At 36.9% G+C, this 25,786-nt stretch overlaps 3 protein-coding genes across 5 annotated transcripts; 2 read left to right on the top strand and 1 right to left on the bottom strand.

The window, feature by feature from the left end:
• Positions 178-3,889, top strand: LOC18773311 (GDP-mannose transporter GONST2). Of its 3 annotated transcripts, none has more exons than XM_020565292.1 (10): positions 178-789; positions 899-1,029; positions 1,329-1,530; positions 1,761-1,900; positions 2,142-2,271; positions 2,433-2,531; positions 2,675-2,829; positions 2,938-3,054; positions 3,139-3,196; positions 3,323-3,889. In XM_020565292.1, the coding sequence occupies exons 2-10, from the start codon at positions 908-910 to the stop codon at positions 3,533-3,535; spliced, it is 1,236 nt and encodes a 411-aa protein (XP_020420881.1). In that variant the 5' UTR covers positions 178-789; positions 899-907; the 3' UTR covers positions 3,536-3,889. The 3 variants fall into 3 exon arrangements, with proteins under 3 accessions (XP_020420881.1, XP_007206735.2, XP_020420882.1); XM_007206673.2 differs by having other exon boundaries at positions 3,139-3,236; positions 3,323-3,471; XM_020565293.1 differs by lacking the exon at positions 178-789 and adding an exon at positions 1,121-1,194 and having other exon boundaries at positions 944-1,029.
• On the top strand, positions 5,094-8,103 carry LOC18775173 (transcription factor MYB35). The gene is made up of 3 exons (XM_007206334.2): positions 5,094-5,599; positions 5,789-5,915; positions 6,439-8,103. The coding sequence occupies exons 1-3, from the start codon at positions 5,094-5,096 to the stop codon at positions 7,324-7,326; spliced, it is 1,521 nt and encodes a 506-aa protein (XP_007206396.1). The 3' UTR covers positions 7,327-8,103.
• On the bottom strand, positions 10,317-13,782 carry LOC18774094. Its single transcript, XM_007208229.2, has 3 exons — positions 13,631-13,782; positions 11,696-13,369; positions 10,317-11,194 (listed from the first exon to the last, which is right to left on the bottom strand). Exons 2-3 carry the CDS (start codon positions 13,195-13,197, stop codon positions 10,942-10,944), a joined length of 1,755 nt encoding a protein of 584 aa, XP_007208291.1. The 5' UTR covers positions 13,198-13,369; positions 13,631-13,782; the 3' UTR covers positions 10,317-10,941.

Below are 25,786 nucleotides of genomic sequence, written 5' to 3'. Positions count from 1 at the left end.
AAGTTTCTATTTATATAGTATAGCCGTTCGGCTATACTATTAAATATGCCATTTATAGAATATAGCCGTGCGGCTATACTTTGAATATATTCTATGTATAGCCGGCCGGCTGTACTTGTAAAATGTTCTCAAATGTTGCCCAAACCCAGATCACAACCAAATACGTAATTTCCGGTCAAAAAGCAAACCGTTTGAAATTCCATACGAAACCCAAATTATTTCTTGCTAATTCCAGATGCCAGCGTCCCAGATTCGATCCACAGAAGAGAAGAAGAGACAAAAACAAAGAAGAGACAGTTCACTTTCGTTAACCTTCGTCCTGTTCTAGAGAGCGAGAGTAGAGAGAGATGAATCATGTTTGTCACCACCAGCATTTGACTTTGGAAGGAACATGGGGAAGTGTTCCACATTCCCAAATATTATTCAATTTCTATGGCGGTCGTCTCTCAGCTGGAATCTCGCTCTCTCTCACTCTGTTTCTTCCTTTCTTAATGCTCACTCTCCCTCTCTTTCCTTCTTTCTTTCTCTCTTTCAGCCACAGAGAGAGTACTGTCTGTCACAACTTGACTCAGATCCACACTTCATTGCCTTTGCGTGCTCTTCAAAAAGATGGTATTCATGGATTCACGTTTTCTTCATGATTTCCACTACCCTGGCATTTGATATCTTTCTCTTTCTGGTTTTATTCAAACCCCTTTTTGTGGTTGGTTAAGCTTTTCCCATTCCTTGTCTTCTTCTGTTATACATTTCTCGAGCTTGGAAGACTAAACTAAAAAGGGTATTCCATTGGTAAGATCATATACATCTTTGAGTAGAAATGGATATGATTTGAGGCTTTGAGTTTCAGAAAATGAAAATTGGAGTTTAGTTTTCAATTGGGTTGCTAATTTTTTTGCAGGTGGGTGATATGTCATCTGATTTCAAGTTAGATGCAGTTAAAGGCCATGATAGTGAGGACCCAGAAGTTGGTCCTCTAAATGGAGTTCATACCATTCTTCCAGAACGTAGAGCTACGACTTTGAGTGACAGGTAGAGTCATCTGCTGCCTACTCTTCATTTTAAAATTTGAGGCTTTGAAGGTCCACAAGAAATGGGACTTATTTGGTTTTTGCATTTTCAGTTAAAGAGTTGCGCAATGTAAATTTGATTCTCTTCCTTGGAAGTAACGTTGATAAACACTACCAATTTCTGCTGGTGGGGGTCACTGTTAGCTTAAGCACATGGCTTCTTAGCTTGAGCATATGGGATATGAAAGCTGTGTGGTAAATTTGCCTCATTGCTAATTTGGCGCATTTCCTTTGTTTGTTTCTCTTTCTTTGTTAAAGCAGATTGTTTAGAGGGAGTCGAGCTGGGCATGGCGAGATTGTCTCTATTCCGAATGAAAAGCGTGGACATGGGTCAGCAAAGAAATCTGGACCTCTGTTGTCTGGGACAGCTTATTGCATTTCTTCTTGCAGCATGATACTGCTGAACAAAGTTGTTCTGTCCAGTTACAACTTCAATGCAGGAGTATCCTTGATGTTTTATCAGGTTAGCATTCTCACTCCCTTCCAACCCACTTGCTTTTCGATAAGGATGAAATTACCATGTAGAAGTTTTATATTTATAAGTTGCAGATGTCTTCCTGTTTTGTGTATTTTCTAGCTAGGCTAATAATAATCGAGTCCTTGTCACTTATTGGGTGATAATTTTTCTTATGAAACTCCACAAATTTAGCCAGCCAAATGGAATCTTTATTTGTTCCATATGCTTCTTTGCAGAATTTGATAAGTTCCGTAATTGTTGTCCTCTTGGGCTTCTCTGGAGTTGTTACTGTGGAAAAGCTCAATTGGAAACTGGTCAGGGTCTGGATCCCTGTCAACATAATCTTCATCAGCATGCTTGTGTCTGGCATGTATAGGTAAGTTGAATAATTGTATACTCTGCACTTTTAGGTGCTTTTAATTTGTTCAATTTGGAGCTTATTGTTCGCTCAGGCCTAGAGTAAAGGGAATGAGGACAAATTCTGAAGGGAATATTGGTGATACGATCCACAATATATAGTTCTCTTTAGTTTGAAGTTCTATATGATTGATTACTAAAACATATTCTAACATACATTTAAAACATAATGTATTTTGGTTCTTTCTTTTTCCTTTCAGTTTGAAATACGTAAATATTGCAATGGTCACCATTCTGAAGAATGTGACAAATATTTTAACAGCAATTGGAGAATTATATTTGTTCCGGAAACATCAGAGTCAGAAAGTGTGGACTGCCATGTTTTTGATGGTAATCAACTCTACAGTTAATGTTTTGCAAGAAACTGCCAGCATTTTGATTCCCATGTCATGTATATTGCTCCGTAGATGAAATATATGTACTTGTTTCTTCCCAGACAACTGTTTGACATAGAAGTTTCAATGAGTACTTTTGTCTCTTATGTATCGCAGATTATCTCCGCTATCAGCAGTGGCATTACAGATATCTCCTTTGATACATTAGGTTATGCATGGCAGATTTCGAATTGCATACTAACAGCAAGCTACTCAGTAAGTAGTAGTGCTATAGTTTTGGAGATCTGTTAGTTTTTAGTTTGTTTTGGAGACCTGTAACTTTAAATTTGGACCACAGCAACTACAGCTCTTGTGCAGGTCATTTTCTGATTTGTGTAAATATTTTGTCTTTGTGACAGCTCACTCTACGGCGAGTCATGGATGAAGCAAAAAAATACACAAGATCTGGCTCTCTCAATGAAGTTTCGATGGTCTTGCTGAATAATTTGTTATCTCTACCATTTGCCGCCTTCTTGATTATTATGTTTGATGAATGGGAATATATAAAAAGCGTGTAAGCTTATGCTTCTAATTTTAAGTTTGACATAACTTCATGCCCTTTTCTTCTTGGAAGCACATTTAGTTCACTTCTTCTACCTAATGCTTTGGTCTCAATATGCAGGGATGTAATCAAATTGCCTATGTTTTGGGTCATTGCAACAGCTAGTGGATTGCTTGGACTTGCCATCAGCTTCACCTCCATGTGGTTTTTACATCAAACTGGCCCCACCACCTATAGGTTATTTTTGCTGTATACTTAAGCTCAAAATGAACTTCTCACGAGTATCTATATAGGCACTTCTGATGTTCTTCTGCTTTACAGTCTGGTGGGTTCCTTAAACAAGATTCCGATCTCGCTTGCCGGTTTAGTCCTGTTCAAGGTGCCTCTCAGTCTACCAAACCTCTTCAGTATACTATTTGGTAATCAGCAAAATCACTCTGTAGACAATGAATACCAGTACTGTGATTTCATTACTCTCAATTTAATGGATTTTGTTTCTCCCCAGGTTTATTTGCCGGAATATTCTTCGCCAAGGCCAAGATGTCCTGATCCAGGCCTGGATTTTAGAATTGAGGTGAAGGAACTAACTCATGCTCAGATAAAAGAAAGGCAAACTGCCTGCACAAACAGTTTCTGGGCTTGGAAGAAGTACTGGATATACTTCTTTTCTTTCTTTTTGATGGAGAAAGCAAAGATTTTATTTGTTTTACAAGCATAGGACCAATGAGTTACAAGAGTTGGAAGTTGCAATTCAGTTTACATTTCATTTACTACTTGGTTATGATTGGCCAAGCTAACTAGCCAAGAAAAACCACAAGTGAGGGACAATACTATTAACAAAATTGTTTATTTTCCTCTACATGTAATTCATCCAGCAAAAATTTTGTTGATGAAAAATGGTATCCTTCTTTACCAACTAGCACTTGGTCGGTCTGGTGGTATTTCTCTTCTCCATATTGGAAGAGGTTTCCAAGTTCGAATACCTCATTGCCATGGATTTTTATTTTATTTTAAATAGTATCCTTCTTTTCTGGTTTGTTGATTAAAAATAAAAAGTATGATTATTTCTGGTCAAATGATCATTAACTTACCGGCCATTAGAAATTAAAGAGTGAATTTATTTCTTCTTCTTTTTTGCTGATCACTCATATGCATATTATTAAGCACAATTATTCTTTTTATTTTCAAATTAAAACCTCTTCATCTACTCCAGTAAGTAACGGATGACTGTAGTGTCTGGCACTTGAAAATGGTGTCCTAAAAGTATTAAATCTAGAAACTGAGCTTAGTCTATTCGTCAAATTCATTGTCAACCCAGTCACTCTCTGAGTCAAAATAGTCATAGATACAAATTTGTCCGTAAAGTCAAAATCTAAGATGAAGCTTTGACATGCAGATTGGTGGTTTCATACTCGGACCTTCACGACACCTTGACAATGCATGTGTGTGATGAAACCTCATCTCTATATCGCTTGTATATAAAATAAAATAAAGACGAAGCTTTGAGGGAACCAAAATAATTAAAACTACTAAATACAAAAATAAAATAAAATAAAATAAAAGAAAAAAACAACGAGGGAGCTTAATTTGAAAGAAATTGGAATAGGTGCATGCAGTAGCCATATAATTATTTCCACAATTGGCTAGCATTTAGTACCCAAACATAGCAATTATAACTGGAGATTAAAATTCTGCCAAAATTCCTCTTCCTAATAAATCATATTTAATTTCAGAATTTTTAATTAGTGCATCATTGGGCCAAAATACCCTCATTTCATTATGTGCCATGAGAGTGTTGATTAAGAGGGTAAAATTGTATTTCCATTACAATGGCGCCAAATTGATCAACATTTCGTAGCTGCCCAAATCACTACCTCAGAGTTACTCTAAAATTATCTAAAATTTAAAAAAATCTGTAATAAAATGGATTTAATAATTGTGGAATTAATAACGAAACCCACTAATATCTCTCCTCCCCCAGCCCCAGCTCTTTCTACTTTTGTACAAGAGAGGAAGCTCAGGAGTTACAACCAAAGACAATTCTCAACCGTTGGATGCACCTCCAGGTGTACGGCTATTAAGCCATGTGGCTCATTACAAGGCCTAGTACATGCTAATTGTCCAGCTATCGTTATGGGGTGCTCTCTCTCTCTCTCTCTAAGCACAAAATAAAGAGAAACAAACAAAAAAGAAGCCACAAAACCTCTCACCAAAATTGCAGCCTCCTTAATTTCTCTCTTCTTTTTGTCAATCACTCTTCTTCAACTGTGTCTTCCATGGAAGGAGAGGGAGGAGGAGAAGAAGGTAGTGGTGGTTATGGTGTTTATGGGCTTATAAATAACACACAATCACACCATCCTCATCATCACCATCAAAATATGCATAGAACAGGTCCTCCATTGACAGCCATAGACAGGTTCCTGTGGGGAAGCCAGAGCAATTTCTCTCACCAAAACAATGCAAGCAGCAAAGCAAATGTGGTTTCCACAAATGGGTTGTTAGGTTTTTCTTCTTTTGGTGGTGCAATTGGCCATGAGGCTTCTTGTTGGCCTAGCTATGGTGCTGCTGCTCAATATCCCCAAGAGGTAAGCTTTCTGGATGGGCTTTTGGGTGATCATGGAGAGCCCTTGATGATGTCTTGGAGTGGCCAGGCAGAGCAAAACCCTAATACTGGTTTCATAGAAGAAGCAAAGGTTTCAGAAAGGAGGGTGGGAAAGAGAGCTAGAAAAGGTTTAACTGCTGCAGCTTTAATAAAGGGACAGTGGACTGATGAAGAAGACAGGTAGGTCACATATATAACAAGAAATAACCTTGTCATCATCCTCTACTTGCCATTTTTTTCTTTCTTTTTTTTGGTTCAAGTTTATGGATGTTTCATTTCTTTGGTTGGTTGATTTTGATTTCTTCTAGTCACAAATAATGTTGCATGTAAAATTAATGGGTTGTTTTTGTTTTTGGTGTGGTGAATTAGGAAGCTGATCAGGTTGGTGAAGCAATATGGAGTGAGAAAATGGGCACAGATAGCTGAGAAGCTGGTGGGTAGGGCTGGCAAGCAGTGTCGAGAGAGATGGCATAATCATTTGCGCCCTGATATCAAGGTTTGTTCTTAAATCTCTTTTGGTGTCGATGTTGTTGTATGTCTTTGATGCATGAAAAACTAAGAACTTCAAATCTTTGGCTTAGATTTGGCACAATTAATTAGCTACGAGTAAGGATTTCACTGTGAAAAGTATCCAAATTTCGCTATATTTTTGCTCGGATTGTGATCTATGGGTACAGATATTATATTACTCAAAAAAGTCAAAGTTGCAAATTTAGATTGTGAAGGATCTATTTATAGATCTGATAGATTTTCTCTCTTTCCGTTTGGGTAAGTCAAATTGTATTCTCAAACCCTAGTTTATGGTTAGCTAAATAGCTATAAGTAGCATATTTGTGAATGTTTATTTTGTAATTAAACATCATTTTTAACGAAAATGCACATCCTTTTTTCTGTTAAGCATAAACTAATTTGGAATATTTTTTTTTGTAATATATGCACATACGAATTTTGTTCCCTATAGCATATAACTTTAGAGTGCAATGTGCCATATTTTGTGCTTGGTATCTTGGTTTTTTCAGAAAGATAGCTGGACTGAAGAGGAAGAGACGATACTTGTGGACGCTCATACTGAGGTTGGGAACCGTTGGGCAGAGATTGCGAAACGCATTCCTGGAAGAACCGAAAACGCCATCAAGAACCATTGGAATGCCACAAAAAGGAGGCAGAATTCAAGGAGGAAGAACAGGCAGGCAGAGGGGAAAGATGGAAACAACAACAAGAAGCCTCAGTCTTCCATACTCCAAAACTACATCAGGAGCAAGAACCTCATGAGCAACAACAACAATAATAATAACAACGCCGCCTCCCCAAATGTTTCCACTATGAGCAACAACACCCCAACCAGTTCTTCCACTCTCTCTCATGAAAACCCATCAAAAACCCACCTCAACATTTTGGCCACAGAGCCCTCTGACCAGTCCACAACTAGCAATTGCTGCGACTCTCCTTTGAATTTGGGTGATACATTATACAACGATGAGGAGCTTCATTTCATGCAAACTTTCTTCACCAACAATGTTCACACTTTCAATCCTCATCAGCAGCATCCATCCCATTCCATTGACAGCAGCAACAACAGCAACAACATTGGCCTAATTGTTAGTCCAGTGGAGCCTACACAAAATGCTATTAATCCCACTACTTCTACTACTCCTACCCCCCTCTACTCTGACCTTTACCTTTCATACCTCTTAAATGGGACAGCCAACTCATCATCATCTTTTAGTTCCACTGATCATCATCACTTGGGTTTTTACAACACAAGCATGGAATATTTGATGGCACATGATCAATATCATGAAGCTGCTGCTGCTGCTGCTTCTTCAAATGAAAAGAGAGAGATGGATTTGATAGAGATGGTTTCTTCTTCTCAATTTGCTCAGGGTGCCAACAGAACCAGCTTCTGATCTTCAACTCAGTACATAGTTTCTTCTAGCTGTGAAGAACTATTAGGAACTAATAATTAATGTGAAGCCTGGATTCTCTTTTTTTCTTTTTTTTATTTCATTGTGACTGGATTGGAAATTACCAATATGGTGTTGGTTGGCTTAAATATTGCTAAAATGCTTGTATTGTGTGATAAGCGTTTTAGTTTATTAGTTGTAGCAGGCTGGACTGCAAAACTTACTTTTCTGGGGTTTCTTTTTCAGTTCTGTTTCTGTCTTTTTCTTTACTTTTCCTAACTGCCTCTGATTCATTACAGTTTTGTTGACGAGGGTTTTGGTTGGAGGCAGTGAGAGATAGAGTGGAATGTTTTTCCCACACCCTTAAGCCTACATGCACTGCATTTGTATATTTAGAATTTTATGGCCACGTTTTTTTTTTTAAAAGTTCAATTTAGAAGGAAAGATGAAAGAGAACTGAGAAGAATCCGCTTGTGGTTTAATTTTGTTTTGTTAAGGTAAGCCATGTTGGAATATTTTGTTAAGGAGTTACATTCGTAATCAAATCTTTCATTTTTATCGTTTTGTGTAACGGTTAAGGTGTACGTCACATGTAATATATAAGTTTTAAAATCATCAATTTGTGTAATAGTCAACGCATATGCTACGCGTAAGGGTATAATAAGCCTATTACGATCCTTTTGCGTCAACTTCATTGACTAGGGTCTCCAAGATTTATTGAAACGGGTGTAAAATGACCGTACACACAAATGAATAAATTTGGAGATTGGTCTAAAATTTCAGTTTTTTTAAGGTAAAGCCATGTTGGAATATATTTTGTTAAGAAATTACATTCGTTATCAATATTTGTCAAAATCTTCCATTTTCTTGGATTTGTGTAACGGTAAATGTGTACGTCACACATAAAGATAAAAGTTTTAAAATCATCAATTTGTGTAATGATCAGTGTGAATGCCACGCGTAAGCGTATAAGTCTATTACTACCATTTTGCGTCAACTACATTGGTTAGGTCTCCAAGATTTATTGAATTAGGTGTAAAATGACCGTACATAATACTCCTACGCAAATGAACAAAAATTGGAGATTTGGTCTAAAATTTGTAAGACCTTCTTGTTTTGAAGCCATTAAAAAAAGTTATCTTGCAGTCTGAGAGCATCCACAATCATGCTTTCTATTTTTTCAGTTAAATTTTAGCTAAAAATATATAAAAGTTATTTTAGGAGCTCTCCATAAAATTTAAACTTCAATCATGCTCTCTATTTTAGGGAGTCATAAATGTTATAACTTTGTTTTAATTGGTCATCTCTATTAAAAAATATTTAAAATAATAATTAGCATGAATTAAAAGTTTGAAATACTCATAAAATAAAGCAGCATTAAATTTTAGGGAGCCATTAGGAGTCCTTTTTCTCTTCTCAAATTTAGGAGCTCCTAGAGTCTCCCTATTTTAGGAAGTGGATAAGGAGCATGGTTGGAGTTGTATTTTTCTAATTTCTCTCTAAAATTTGTCTAAAGAGGTGGTTTAGGGAGTCCATTGTGGATGCTCTACTTCAATTTTGAACATGCTCATTTGGAAATAAATTGAACGTTGGGCCGCAGTTGATCCAATAAGGCTGTTGGACTAGCTATGGACACATATATGGGTAGGCTAGAAACAAACATCAGGCTTAAGACCGAGCCCAAAGATGGTCAGACCTGGGGTCTCCTTCTCCTTAGCCTGTGCCAAATTTGGTTTGCAGCCCAACAAACCAGCCCAAAAGAAAATGCGTGCTCAAGTGTATGCGTAGTAATAAGAGTTCCTCTTTTTCCTTTGAAACAAAACTTGTGCAATTGCTCCTCCATGAAAGGTTTTGAGTTCGAGTCCTAGCATCCTTATAGTATGTATTGAGTTAATTATGTTATCGCTCCTCTCAATAGAAAATGTTTTAAATTGGTGTAGACTTCACGGTGAATTATACATTAATTTACATGTCATGCCCAAATTATTGGCGAGATTGTTAAGATTTTAAAAAGGCGAATGCCCACTATTAATTGGTCTAACACAAATATTATTTTTAACTTATCCACATGCATACTCCAGTATATGGGAGGTTTTATCACAAAATGTCTCGATATGATAATGATATTGAATTCTTCACGATAAAAACTATATTTATACTAGTATTGCCCCATCATCTATAATATTAGACATATGAGATTGAAGCAGCAACCGAGATGAATGAGATCTAGTGTGTGGGAGAGAGGTATGGAGAGGGCATGGGAAGGAAGGAGGGAGGATGAATGGAGACATAGAGAGACTGGTCTTCGATTTCACGCGATGAACGTCATTTTCTGCTTGGCTCTAACTTAATAATCTCATCTAAATTCCCCCAATCCAACGACCCCATTTGACTTCACACGCATTATTGTTCATCTATATGCTTCCTATGTCAAGTTATTTACTTTTCAAAGCAAACAGTTGTAATTGTCACTACGCGTTAAGGTCTAGTCTTCCAAACACCCAACTTCACATGGTTAAACTTTACTAAAGGGGAAGAATATGCTATATATTGTCCCATAATTGTGAAGAGAGTCTATTCACTAGTGCGCATTATACATCATCAAAAGCATGATTGCTTTATTCATAATTATTGCAAGAGAGCCTATTCACTACCCTAAATCCTATGCTCCGAAAAATTATTATACACAACGTTGCTCTTATAAGATTGATCGCATAATTGACATCCGAGGGAGTTCAGTTATGAATCAATCCCCTCGCTCAACAAGTTGAGTTTTCCAATACAATATCTTTAACTATAAACTCACTTGGATTGAAGAGTGGGAAACCATTTCCCTTTTCTCTCAGCCACCCATGAATCATTAGCCCTTTCATTGGGTGCTACTGTGCCATCATTGTTCTTTAGACAAAAGTATAAAGCTTTTCCATGTCTTCATAATCCCCGATAGAAACAAATCAACAACTTAAGACTTAGTTCACGCACTGTACCCCCACTATCAACTTAAATACAAAAGAAAATTCAATTGAAGAGAAGAAATTTCCAGAGCCATACATCAGCAAAACGCACGAGAAACACGTGCTTTCTTTCACCAAATTATCTTTCAATTTTCGCATTTGTAGTAAAATTGAAAATGGCATAATATTAACAAGGAGGCTAATTACACTTTGCCATGTGATTGTTTGTGTCGACCCCAAAAATAGGAAAAAGGAATTAACAAAAAAAGGCGATAATCTGTGCAAATGCAGTCATGCATTCCGATTGGCTCCACTCCCCGCGCACATACAGATCTGAAACAACACGCAACGCCAAACACTCTGCAAATTCTTTGCTGCCAGTTTTGCCGTGCATGTGAGCATGTCCTAGCTCACGTGCTTCCCTCCGCTCCAAACGCCGCCACCACCACCAAACCCCATATTTGCCACCGCCCACCAAAACTTCAGGAACAAATAAATTTTTTTATTTTAAAAAGACCTCTTTCTAGTCTCTTCTTTTTTCTCTTTATTTATTTTTTGGATTTTCTAATACCAAATTCCGAGTAAAATTGGGAAAATAAGCGGAAGGTGACGGCTCTTTTCTATTCTCTTCTCTTCTGTATTTTTTTAAAAAAAATTTAATTTACTAAGCATCTTGGGTGGCATCATCAGGAGAGTTGAGAGGGAAACACGTGTCCTCAGCCCCGGTGTCCCAGAGAAAATGGGCATAGTTGGCAGCGTAGTATGAGTTGCTTGGGTCAGCTGAAATGGCTTCCAAGAAGGTTTCTTCTGCAGCCCACAAGTCGTTTCGAACCCTCCACAGAAACGTTGCGTATTTGTTGTAGGCCTCCGCGTCCGGTGGCTCCAGGCCTACTGCCTTCTTGAAGTACTCTTCAGCTCTGTTTCCAAACCATTAAACAATCACCCGAAAGTCAGCCCACATGTAATTGCGCTTTAAGCTAATCACACTCTACTTAAGTACAAATTCATCTCTAATCACACTTTACTTATTATCTAATTACGCTAAAACAAACATATTTTTAGACCACAAAGTTCCAAATAATTTTATTAAAATCAAAGCAAATAAATAAAAAATTCAAGTGAAGCGCGTGACCAATCAGGGAAAATAGCACCACACATTTCCCTGTCTGTCAGGCTATCGCTGGGAAAAGAAAAAAAATTTAAAGCAACACGACAATAAAGAAAAATCAAAGGCAAGAACCCAGAGATTTTATATCTTTCTTTTGACCAAAGACGCACCAGAAAGAACTGCACTAGTCCACTTGACAGTTTAATTTCCACAACCAATAATGAAAATGAACTTAACCCAAGAAATTTATAGACATGAAAATCAAAATTAGCGACTAAAACTTTGACAATTTGATGAAATTGAACAGTACCTATCATAATCATGAGCAACTTGGTAGAGGAACTGAGCGTAATTGGCAAGAAGCAGAGCATTGCTGGGCTCTATGGATAGTCCCGTTTGGTAGAGAAGCTCTGTTCTGAAGTACTCCTCGTAATCATCACCCTCCATATTCGCCACCACCGGCGAAACAAATCTCTGCATCGTTTCATGGTTCAGAGCTTCATGGTTGCCTCGCATTTCATGAGCTTCTTCCACTATTGAATTCCACACAGCCAACTCCTCCTCTCTGCTCTCTTGCCCGGACACCGACTCTGCCTCTGTCGTCGTCCCAAGTGAGGACAACTGAGAAGCTCCGTCGGGGACAATTGTCCGGTATTGGTCCATCCCGTCGAACCGGCCGTCTCCTTCCGTGCCGCTGCCCACGGGTCGGGCTTTCCCACCACCGCCATTGTTTCCGCCTATGGATGTCGTTTTCCCATTCACGTTCCCATTCACAGAAAACGACTTACTTGTCGAGGAATCAAATTGGGTATTATCCAATTTATCGTTGTGATTCTGAACCTCCTCCACTGATATACTAGTCTCAGTTGCACTGGAATATATCCCAGGTGGCGGAGCAGCCGCAATGGCGGCGTTGTGGCCTAATGAGTAGACGGTGAAATTGGCCAGGAGGATCATCACGTACACCATTAGCGTCGGCGTTTGAGAGAAGACCTGTTGAAAAAGCCAAACGAACGAAGCGTGCATCTCCTTCTGAACACGACCCAAAATCCCCTGTAAATCTTCGTAGAAGAGAACCTCTCTCATCTGTAAGGTGTACGTATGGAGCTCTCGGATTATGAACACCATGGAAGCGAAGGCCTTTTTCACAGAGGAACACGCGGATTCCCCTGCTTCTCTGAACCCTTCCTGCCACTGCAGCTTTCTCTTGATCATTCGGAGAGAGAGCGGAAGGTCGACGCTGTTCGCCCTCCGCTCGATGCTTGCCTCCGGAACAATCTCGTCCCGTTGCTGCCAATCGGAGGACCACGGTAGCTCCAGATCGAGCGGCAACTCGAACAGGCTCTGGTTCTGTTCAAATCTCATTGTTGAAGAAGAGTCATTCACGCGGCCACTATCAGAATCAGCTCTCTCTGTTTCCGAATTCGCGGTGTTACCGTCACCGTTATCTTCACCGTCAAAATCGTCCGAGAGATGGAATCTGAGAGCGAGCTCTTGAATCTTCTTCGAGAACTCTTCGTCGGAGAAGGCGTCCAAGTTCGCACTGCAAGCTCTTTTCATGGACCGAAATCTCGGCTTCCGTAACTCGCATGACCTGGATCGGTTTAGCTTCGTCGACGGAGCTCCGAACAGAGCCGACCGGTTCAAGCTGTGGACGTAGAGGCAGAGAACAGCCCCGCCGTCGCCGCCACGGGTACGTCGTTTTGAGGAAGGAGATGCTATTGCGGAGGCTAGAGTTTGAGAGGACGGGGTAGAGTGTGGAACGATCGGCTGCGACCATTGCAAACAGGTCGAAGCTACTTTCACTACCATTTCTCTCAGCTTTCGGATCAGAAAGTGAAGGAAAAATGTGAAATTGATAAAATTGAAGAAAAGGAATCAGAGTTTCAGCTTCGTTTTTATAAAGCTCGATTTTTTTTCCTTGTTCTCCTTTTTTGGTATAATTTAATCGGATCTGCAGAAAGTTTCCAACTCACTCTTTAACCTGAAAAAGAAAAAAAATATCAACCAAACAAATCAAATCAGCCAAGCACGTGAGGAAATTCCCCAATTTCCCCGGAAAACACAAGAAACAGAAACTGGAAATCGAAAATTTTCGTGTCACTCATTGTATTTTCCCGGAAAATCGGATCGGGGAAACGCGTCCCAAAGCCACTCAAAAGCTTGCACACTAACCACGAAAATTGAGATCCCTAAGCATTGAAAAAAATAATAATAAACACCATTTCCATGAAAATGAACTCACTTAAATTTTTCGGCAAATTCCGATAAATTTTCCGATTAAGCTCGAAAGAAACAACTGATGAATTTTCCGGCGAGTCCCTCAGAACGAAGCTCACAAGGCGTAGCTTCAAAGGAAAAGGAGACTCTTTGGGTCTTATATATACAAACACGAGCTCTGTTTGACGCTTGCGCTTAAAAAATCTCCAATCGTATATAAATAGGAAGACAGTATGTAGATCGTATGCCGTACTGTATACGGGTACGAAACCGGAAGGTCCGGTGGCCGGTTAGTTACCGGGATATTTATGCGATTTACTGGCTTTTTTTGTTTCGTTTTTCGGTTTCGCGTTGTGGGCCCGAGTCAGCTGGCAATTTTGGAGGGGGGGTTTTGAACGGAACTTGCTCAACGACTTCAGTCCCGCGGCTGCTGACACGGACTATTTTCCATCCGATCTGGCTGCTCTCCGAGCGCCACGTGTCCACACCGACCACGACTTTAACTTTCCGTGAATCCGTGAGATACTACCAGCCCCGGATGTTACATCGGGAACTCGTGTCAGTTTGGGATTGGTTTAAGGCAACCACTTGCTAACTGTTTTTGTTTTGGTCAAAAAACCACATGCTATTAGTTTGCATTTTTTTTTGTTGGGATAAGTAGTTGTATAAACAGTCACACAATTGGTTTTTGAGGAACTTTTCTATTGAGAGTGAGACAGTATACTAAATAATTTTTAGGTTGTTTCAACATTTAACAGCTTGTGTGTCATCAATTAATTGTTTTGTATATATATGAAAGCTGATTTTCCCACTCTCATTTTTTTCATTTACATTCTTTTTGCTTTTTAATACTTTTTTATGTTTGGTCATGTTGGTGCTATGAGTCTCTTTAGTTTGCTGGAGAGGAAGTGGTGCAGTGTCCTTGTTTTTATGTTTATTTTTGTCTAATAATTCTCAGAAACTCAATAGGAGTTTGCTGATGTATGTATTTAGTATTTGACTTTTCGATGCGGATTTGCCGTTACTGCTGTTGAGCGGTGGATCTGTATTGTAGGTCTAAATACAGATGGTTCTTGTCTGCCAAATTGGAGTTTTAAAATTTTTCTGGCATGCGTAATTCTCTCCAGATCAAACCAATTTATTTTTGTGTTTGGTCACTGGAGATGTTGTACTCATATTTGGCATTTCGACTACTCTGTACTTTTTTATGTGTTATCAATAAAATTACTATCACTTTTAATCCAAAAAAATACTTTTTAATCAATTTTATTCTTTCTCTTTCCCATTCTACCCTTACCCCACAGTAATTTCCTTCTCCTTCACTTCCATATTATTTCTTTCTTTTTATACTTTATTTTTCTATTCTACCCTTACCCTATATTCTTTCTTTTTGGCAACACATGTTGTGCTGTTTAAGTGGAATGACACGAGTTGGTTATATTAAATCCTCTTTTATATTTGTTATTGAAGTTGTGATTTCAATTTGAACTATGGTATTGAGTATATGAGGATATTGAATATTATATTCATTCAGATACTCTCTAATATCGTTTGTATTTTAATATGAAATAGAGCAATATTTCAGATAAGAGATGTGGATGTATGTGGCAAGTGTACATTTGAAAACTCTACTCTTTTTGTTCTATTTATATTTTGCTAAATGGATGGATCATTTTTTGTCCAAAAAATAAAGAAACTTTGAATCATTTTCTTAATATCTACATGTATGATTAGTTCCCAAAAATCGAATTTATGATTGCTAATTATCAAAGTATTAGGACCTTAATCGAATGCTCTGGACATGTAGGGACTAATCATGCATGCATGCATGCAAACGTTTGTGTATGTGATGTGCAACTCTGTCTTTTTAGTGTCAAATAATTAGTCTACAAACTACCAGCCAGAGAAGAGAAGATAAAAAAATTAGTACATAATCTAAAGCAAAATACGTAGAGATACTCCACTAATCTGAAGAAAGCAAGCCTTGGCTTTTTCTGTGATTTACACGATGGAGCTTAACTGGTTATTAACAAATCATGTGAAAAAGACATAAGATCACCTTATCAGTAGCGAATCTCATAAATACTGTCTCATGTGTCGGTAATTCTTGTTATTATTATTTTAGTATAAGTGATTGGGATATGGGAATTTACATAAATATTCATTGAGTGTCTAGAGTTTTTAAATTTTTGTCCATATAGACGGAGGCAAAAGAACTCAACCAACTGAACTCTATCTCACAAACATTTCGGCAATTATTATAATTAATAAAGTTACCTCTATAATATGCCAAAAAATCCATTCGTTTGCTTAATTAAGCTCACACTTTCTACAACTTCCTTCCGGCCCCTCTGTTAAAGTTGTTAGATTGCTCACACTAATTATTTTCCTTTAAATCGGTATATAAATAAAGACAGTAATTATTATCTAATTAACTTATGTAATAAAAGTAACTTATATTACGAAATATTAGTATGAATAAGTTACGTTGTGTGATTCATGATTTAAAATTTGTCCACAAACGCATAAATAGTCGATACTAACTTAGACTCCAGTAACATTAGGTTAACACTAATCAATAAGTACTCGAAATCATAATCATTCACCTTCTTCTTCTTTTTTTCAAGAAAATCATTAAATTGTTTAATTAAACTTAACTTACATACGTCAACGGAATCTAGAACGGTAAAAACGTACTTTACCTTACAAATTAATAGTCACACTTTCGAATCACTTGTATTAATAAAAACAAAAAAACAAAACTTTCATATGTACTTTAGTGGGTGTCTTTTGTCATTTTGGGGATAAAAAAGGACATGTGCTACAATTGATCAAGAGAGGCAGCCACTTGCTAATTGAGTTTCAATGTGGAAACACTAAAGTGGGCCCATGTGCGCCCATTTCCGTAGGTTATTAAATATAATATCTTCCTTATTTTTTTTTTAATGAAATATCTTCGTTATTTAAAAACAATAAATATGAGCCTATGACTGGTGTCCTTTTATATATTATTCTGCATTTTATGTTCTTTTTCTATTTCCTAGGAGTCGTTGTTTTCCTGGTTTTTGGTCGACAAAAATATAAATATCTAGTTGAGGGCTTTTTGGGGTGAGGAACTAGCGGTCCAAAATGAAAGCTCAGAAGAGGGTAAGCAGTAAGCTGTAGGCCAACTTGCTTGATGTTGCCATCAGGAGAGAAGAGAGGCCAATTTGGTGATGGTGACACCACCATTTCAACGGTGGTAGGTTGTTCTTTTCAGATCTTTTTGACGGCTGCGATTACTTCTTCAACAATTGTGTCTTCATTTTCTGTTTCCCATCAAATCTGTCGATCCCATATAGTACAATGCCATTTAGGGATTGATAGTCATTGATACGTAACGTTTTACTATAATGGTACGGTGCATTATTTGTTAAATAAATGGAGGATTTGAATTCACTCGGAGAAGGATACTACGGTTGCATAAATGCATGTAGATTGATTTTCACTATTACGTAGTGCGAGTCTTATATGCATGATTGTTAGAAGCAAATCACATGCATGTGAGAGACTGATTCTAACACCGTTCTTTATTTATAATGTAATCAATTAGTACTCGAGAGAGTGCTTCCAAAGAGACATTGATGTACATATATACAATCATACTAGCTAGATGGGAAAATTAGAAAGTATTTGGACAATAAGATGTGAACTTTGTTAGATATTTTTTAGTGCAATTTTGGATGATTACTTAAAGTTTAACTCTTGCAATAATATCACACTAATAGCAGAGAAGATAATATTGTTAACATGCAAAAAACAATAAATTTGCTAGATTTCGATGAACCTTATCAGATCTGCTGCTCCTCATGTCAAACTCAATGGTGCTGGTGATCCAGATCTTGTAAATAGTCTATGACCATATTAATGAATAAATATTTCAAAAGGAGTTCATCCAAATCTTACCATTTGGTTTTTAGTATATTGGTTGATAACAATCAACGAAAAATTTAACACCAATTAACAATTCCCATTCATTCGTGTGTGTGCGCGATCGACTATACTTAGCAAACCTCTTCATCCTTCAAATTCAAGCTTCATCCGTCATCCCCACGACTTTCATAATTGCATTAGCACATGGAAAAGAATTTTGTAATGAATCCAACCGTGAATGAGATAGCTATTGCTTCAAGGTGGTAGCAACTCTTTACCAAACATGAAAAACGCAAAGGTACAAACGGACAACTATCGGATATAATAATTTTCATGAAGAATTCAATCCCATGAATTTCTTGTCAATGTTTGAGGATAATGATTACCCACTTGTTGTTGGGTTAAAGCACATCAACATGTTGGCTCAAGTTGTGCAGCACAAGTTGATCCCTCTGTTTTGATACTAGCCGTCCAAACAGTCCAAAATTTTGTTGCTCTTCTTGTTCATTAAAGAAATGAGAAATATTGTATGAAATGTAGGGTCAGACTGGCCCAGCCGTGGTTTCACTGAGCATGGCACCAGCAAGATTTTTACACCAAAAGGTTCCACTATCATATATTATATCTGCTGGCTCAGGAGGGGATAAACTTCGATTGACTTTGATCTTTTGGGTTTATCTCTCTCTCTCTCTCTCTCTCTCTCTCTCTCTATATATATATATATTTTTTATTCCTATGTTGGTTCTAGAAATTTGGACGGACGGACGGACGTTTAGCTCACTTTGCCAACTTATTACAGGCATACAGCTTATGCATTCAACAGTGTGCCAATATATATGAAGTTGGACAGTCTAACAAACAGAAGTGCAACCGAAACGCGCAGTTTCATTTTAATATGTAAACCTTCAAACCTTTCCTTTTCACAAAAGTTGGCACATTCTAGTAACACCATATATGACAATACAAGATAATGATACACATTCACCATCTTTATCAGACCAAGTCAGATAAGCAAGTATAGTAAAATAATGATATGCTATTCGTCTTCTTGTGGAGGAAATATATATATATATATATATATAGCTTCCATTGAGGGATCCCTCAAATAAGCTTATTTGAGGAACACCCCTTGTAGGCCTCACTCCGGATTGTATTTCACTAATCCAAACCGTCTATTTTGTAGATACTCATTCAAAGATCATCTCTACAAAAAATCACTTGAATCCGATATCATTTGACCACTCAATTAAGTTATTGAAATTTTAGCATTTTCTTGAAACACCGTGTTCATTGATTTTGTAAGACACAATTGGATGTCGAAACAGTTTCCGATTTGTCTAATTTTTTGTAAGGATGATCTATAAATGAAGACCTAAAAAATAAATGGTTTGGATCATTGGGAAAAAAATTGTAGGGTACCCTAAAGGGCGTCCCTCAAATAAAATTATTTGATGGATCCCTCAATAGAAGGGGACTGATATATATATATATAGGGTTACAAGTTTACAACAACCAAAGTATCTGTTTGAGACTGGTTTTATACGAAACACTTATGCTTATAAGCACTTTTGTTAGAATTGCTTTTATTTATTAAAGTAAAAACGACGTTAAAAATTCAAGTGCTTTATTTGAAAGTACCAACAGTTTTTCTATCATTTGCAAAAAGCATTCTCAAACATACTCTAAAGCTAAGTAGCCCAAAATAAGTCACTATACACAACAATAATTTGTCGTGTAAATAGTTTATCCGAAAAGTTATCGATGATTTTTTCGAGTATATATACAATCCTACAGTTCATTTTCTTTGAAGCTAGACAGCAGCAACAGCCAGATCATTTCGATCCTAAAATTCACATTGTCAAGGAAAAGTGAAGCGCACTCACAAGGGCTCTATACCAAAACAATGAGCACGGAGCCAAACAAGAAAGAGTGCTTGCAAATAGAAAACGCCGATTTGAGATGCTTATTTGAAACATATTATAAAGAAAAAACCAAGATCCAAGACGAATATGGGCATATTAGTTGGAAATTGAGCAACTGAGAGTACATAATTAAAAGGAAAAATAGGTGAATGTGCATGTGCATGTGGGTGACGGTGGAATGTCCCGAACCCGAACAAACACAGCCAGGTTGGCCCACAGTGAAAATAGTAGTCGTCACAAACTTCCCCCAGCATAAGTTCAGAGTGGTAGGGTTTAGTGTTGAAATAGAATAGCTTATTTTTTTTATTCTTAATGTAGTTGGAATTATAGCCATTATTACTAAATAAATGCACTAACTAGCATGAGGCATGATCGATGAGTCTCATGGAGAGAACTAGCATGAGGCAAGAAGTAGATTCCAACACTTGCTAAGCCCATGGATAGAATTTTATTACTTCTTACAAAATATGACAGATTTTTGGATGCGATTGTCGTATATGATGTCACATTAAAAGATGCGAGATTATTCTAGAATTGAGTGAAACAAATTGTGAGAGTGGTCGAACCAAGAATTCCTCCCAAAAACTTAATATGATCATGCACAAGCACATTATATCTTCAATTTGAACTGAAATCGTTGAAAGTCTCATGGCATTCAATTTACCTCTCGTACAATAAAGGCTTAAATGCTAAAATGGACCCTGTGTTTTATTACGTTGGTCAATTTAGTCCATGTATTTCTAATTTAGCTAATTAAGTCCTTGTGTTTACAACTATTAATCAATGTGATCCATTCTTTTAAATCTAAGTTTAAAAAAATTTAAAACTATTTAAACATTAATTAAAAACATAATTATTTGAGTTCAACCATTGTCTAGCCATTTACCCTTATATTTGACCAGCTCCCAGCAAGATCTTCCAGAACCTAACCCTTGCCTAGCCATTTGCCCCATCCTCAGTCATGGCTCCCAGATCGTTCACACCATCTCCAACCCCCATCTCTCCCTCTTCTGTTGTATGCCTTCATTCATCACCCACCCCCACCCTGCAATGGTCAACCCCTCTTCCCACTACTCCACTCATTAAGCAGCCCTTCCCCTCCCCGGACTACGCCTCCTTCATTTTTTCAAGTTTTTTTTTCCCTAATGTTATGTTAGTTTAATTGAAGTTTTAATATTTTTAAATCAATTCAACTTTTTTTAATTTAAAAAAGCTTTATACGTTTTCAAAAAAAAAAAAAAAAACCAATCATGTTCATATTTAACGACTATTTTAACTGGATGGACTAAATTGGCTAATGATCATAAACACAAGGACCGAATTGGCCAAATTAAAAACACAGGGATTAAATTGGCCATTGTGCTAAAACACAGGGACCATTTTGACACTTAAGCCTACAATAAAACCATCCAAACATATATCCTCTCTGGGTTTCTAAGAACTTTTTTGGGGCTTTTGGCCGACCCACTTTCCCAATGACCCAAACATGTTATATTGCACTGCAGCACCCCAATCATGCCTTGTAACCAATCAACCTAACATTTGGACGACCTATCAATTATATGGACGATTGATGGCAAGAGTTTTCATTATATTATGGAGAGTGCATGGATGTGTTTCACATAAAGTGTGCTCGATGTTCCATGTGTTGTGCAGGCCATTGGACACGTCTGGTGGCACCAGAGCTGTGGACCAAGTTCTTATCACGAGCAATGAAAAGGGCAAATGAGACAATTTGCTTTGCAAACACTCATAAGGGTAGTACCTTTGGAAATGATTATACGTATGCCGAGATTGTGCCTGCTCTATTTGGCTAAACAATCCACATAATGTACGTGAACATTTGATGGTTATTGTGGCTCTCTAGAAACTTCGCTTTATGAAATTTCTGGGAGATTAAAAAAAAAAAAAAGTAAGGATGCTTTATTTATCACCAAGTAAAGATGAATACTATATGATAACGGCATTGAATCAAGGTATTTAGGATCCATATGATACGAGTATATGCAAATTCCTAGCTAGTTTGGAACTTTTGTAATTTTTTTATATTCAAAAAAGAAAGGAAAGGAAAAAAATTGTTTGTATATAAACCAATTGAATGCTTACAAGTGCATTAAACTTTTAGAACACACGAAGTTAGGGTGGACCAAAGGAAATGATATATATATATATATTGGTTGAAGTGCATTCAATGAATACGCATGCTGTTGCATTTAGCATTATCATGAAAAACATTACAAGAAGGTACGTACAAATGCTGCAGCATTATGATAGGAAAGCCCTAGCCCTAGGGTTTATTGTGTGGCCACTGGCTTCCTAAGTTCCAAAGCAAGAAAAAATATATAAGAGATAGAAGGAATTGAAATTGAACAATCGCAAGGAAGGAGGGGCCTTGGAATTCCAATCCACATGGGTTTCTAATTAGACAAAGACATGTAGACGCCAATGCCACGCCAATTTTCTTATCTCCTCATCTACTTTGTTGCCACCTCTTCTTTCTGGCCGACCCAAAAAAAGCATTTGATAGTTCCATCCATCTCTCCCTTTCATGGTTTTTGTTTCCATTTTCCATTTTTGCTGATCAAAATATGACTAAACACACCTTCACTAGCTAACACAATAAGCAAAATAATACTCAACTGATTGTTTTAAAATATATCTCATTAGGGGTGCATCTTTGTTTTCACTTCATATATATTGTTAAATAGGATTCTAACGGGGCGTAGTTGGATTGTATTGATTTTTGGCGTGCTTTTAAGTGGCCCTGAGTTCAATTCTCCATAATAGCTACGCGTGTGAATTTTTCCCCTTTTCTTTCTAACTTTGTCAAAAATATAGGAGGATTATGTTTACTTATTAATTAAGGGGTTAATCTATATATACATCAACAGTCTCATTCTGTTATTGAGAGATTCATCAATTAATTTTATTTGAGGGACACCCTTTAGGGTTTCCTATGAATTTTTTTTTCAACAATCCAAATCATCTATTTGTTAAGTCTATATTCATAGATCATCCTTGCAAATCGGAAACCGTTTCAACATTCAATTGTGTCCTACAAAATCAATGAACACATTGCTTCAAGAAAGTACTAAAATTTCAATAACTCAATTGAGTGGTCAAATGATATCGGATTCAAGTGAATTTTTGTAGATATAATTTTTGAATAATTATCTGAAAAATAGACAATTTGGATTAATGAAATCCAATATATAGTAGGCCCTACAATAATATTCCTCAAATAAACTTATTTGAAGGGAGGTTATCTATATACATCAATACTATAAATGAGAATAATCTACCTTTGGGATGAGCCTTATATAAATACATCGAAACTTTTTTTTGCTTTCTTCTGTAATTGGTTTTGAAAGTCATTGGCTACTTTTTAGACGGTGGAGTGTATAAACACTAAAGTTTGACATTATGTGTCTACCTTTTGAATATTCTACATTATATACAATTATTTGAGTAAGTTATATATATATATATATTCCCGTTCTATTGAGAGATCATTCAAATAATTTTATTTGAGGGACGGTTTTTAGGGTATTCTATAAAAAAAATTTCAACAATCCAAACCATATATTTTTTAAAGTCTACATTCATATATTATCCGCACAAAAAATTAGACAAATCGGAAACCGTTTCGATATCCGATTGTGTTCTACAAAATCAATGAACACGGTGCATGTTATAAAAAACCAACCGAGGACATCCAATAAACCTATAACGATACAAAGTAAATTAGCGTGGCCCATCCACAAAGATGACATGTGTAAATTGAGATCAAAACAATCCATTTTCGATTTTAGAAACCCTTATCAAAGACGTGTGGATTCACATCGTTCCCAAAAAGTTGACAATGATAAAATTATGCATATATATTATACATTGATAACAATGATACGGTACGAGAATATGATAAGCATTTCATTAGGTTAAAATTTAATTTTGTTTAATCTCTCTTGGGCTATACTTAACGTTGAATTTTTAATTGGAGGATGTTTCGGTAATATAATGCATGTGTTGCTGTAGAAATATCTAACTGGTCCCTTTCGACATGCAAGTGGTCGCTTTCTTTCCCGACTGTGTCCCTGTAGAAGGGCCACTTTTGTGTTCGATAATTGAAATTGATTTTCATCCCGCCGAGCCCCGCCGTGTCCTTTAATTGAAACGGGCCATTCAAGTCCATACAAAATATATATCACAAAAAGTCATATTTATTATTGAAATAATGCAAGGGTTGTTGTGGCCCTGAGATTTAAATATTTCATGCCTAGTTTTCCCAGGATTTGATTGGATATGCAACACTAGGGTTTATCGCCTACCTCAAATGAAATCCAAATGGGTCTTCTGACCAGCTCCTTACCTGAATATATAAGTTAACTAATCACAATTTCATTTTCTGGCCATAATTTGTGATTTTCATTGCTTTTATCGAATGGAGCCTACCATCAAAAGTTAAATACTTAGTTGACCAAGATAGCGCGTCCGTTTTTTACACTCGAATTCAATTTATTTTTCACGTGCGTGCATTAGAATAGTTTAAACATTGTTTTGTAAAATTTGTTGATCAATTTGTGATGTATGAAGATTGGCGGCGGGGATGCTTTAAGGTCCACTCGGGGATAAAATACCAATGAAGTAAGACATTCTAAATTGTTGCTTTACTTTTTTATAGAAGTAATTTATATGGGACTAGGCATGAGCCTTATCTCAAGTGGCATGAAGCTGGCATTGTGGTCAAATGAAAGCCAGCCATGTATGTCGCTAACAATCCTTGGTCTTAACTACCAACACCACCACAGAACTTAATTTCAGTATATACAAAAGGAATATTAGGGGGCTATTATAAACCACATGTATAACACCTATAGTCAATAGCTCAAATTTCTCTCTTCTTACCACACACTATTCAAATAGATGCCCTTGTTAAAAAAATTGAGTCCAATACAAAAAAACCGACATTAGCATTAAAGAAAATGGAGCTCGTGTTTATCATGATAAATTATAGAATACAACGATAATATGATTATAATGATATATTTTATACACATGTTATAATATGAATAATCGACATAAATTATTTTCTTTCATTTTAAAGAATAAATATTCATTTATACTATAATATATATATATATAAGATATACCACGTAAACGTCTAATCATAATATTCTATAATCAGTAGTTGGTCACGCCAGTGCTTAACAAACCTACTACTGGATGAGCTTGCGTGTAGAATCTCCCCATGTCTGCGTATATGCCAACTCAAATCGACCTTTGTCTCCATTATGCTTCAACCCAAGCTATGCCAACAAAACAGTAGTTCGTATTAGGATTGAAGTGCGTTTCTGTCTTGAAGCAAGCCCGATTCATTTAAGTTGGGTTAATTCGTACTTTTTTGTGGTATTCGTGTTGGCCCATTGAATAATTGTGTCGTGCTCTTTTATGCCCAAATAACCAAGATCCTAGGCCCGCGATACATTTGTACTTAGTGCCTTAAATGTGCCGGGCTTTAAGCGCGTCGGACCCATGGGTCTAATTTTATATATAATTGTTCCAAGATTTAAAATTTATTTCCTCTTTCAAATAATAAAATATAGGGTTTAGGGTTGACTGTCCCCCTACAGGTTGGTACTTTTAAGGAGTTATATGGATATGCTTCCTCGGTTTTGATTAATGACGAGCTGGTCTTCTTTGTTTTTTTTTAGTTGGGGATTATGGAGCTCTCGTAATGATCTTTTACATTTTGATCAAAGTACTTTACATCTTAGTCTTTTGGCTCATACCCGGAAGCTTGTTTTGGAATATCAACGGGCTATTATTCTAATGTCTTCTCATGTTCCAGCAACTAATATTGTGCGGCATTGGTCTCCACCTAATGGTAATTTTGTGAAGATAAATGTTGATGGTGCTGTCAATTTGCTGATTGGTTTTAGAGGTTTAGGGGTTGTCATACGAGATAGTATGGGTGATTTAATGCTGGCTGCCTATAAAGGTCTTCATGGCATGTTTTCTCCTAAAGCTACTGAACTTTACGCAACAATTATGGGATTGCAGATTGCAAGTCAAATGGGGCATCGTTATGTCATTTTGGAAATGGATGCCAAAGAGATTATTATGAATCTTCAAACTTATGAGCACAGTTGGTCGGTGGAGGGTGCTTTAGTGGATGAAGTCAAGGGCCTTTTTAATCTTTTTGCTCATATTTCTTGTCACTTTGCTCCTCGCAAGTGTAACTAGGTTGCTTATCTATTGGCTAAACAGACACTCCTGTCTCAGGACTTTCAAGTGTGGTTAGAGGATGATCCTTTTATGGATTTATGATGTTTTGGCCAATGACAAAT

This window comes from Prunus persica, chromosome G6, assembly GCF_000346465.2.
Source record: "Prunus persica cultivar Lovell chromosome G6, Prunus_persica_NCBIv2, whole genome shotgun sequence".
NCBI lineage: Eukaryota > Viridiplantae > Streptophyta > Magnoliopsida > Rosales > Rosaceae > Prunus > Prunus persica.
This window is presented reverse-complemented; position numbering and strand designations above follow the sequence as displayed.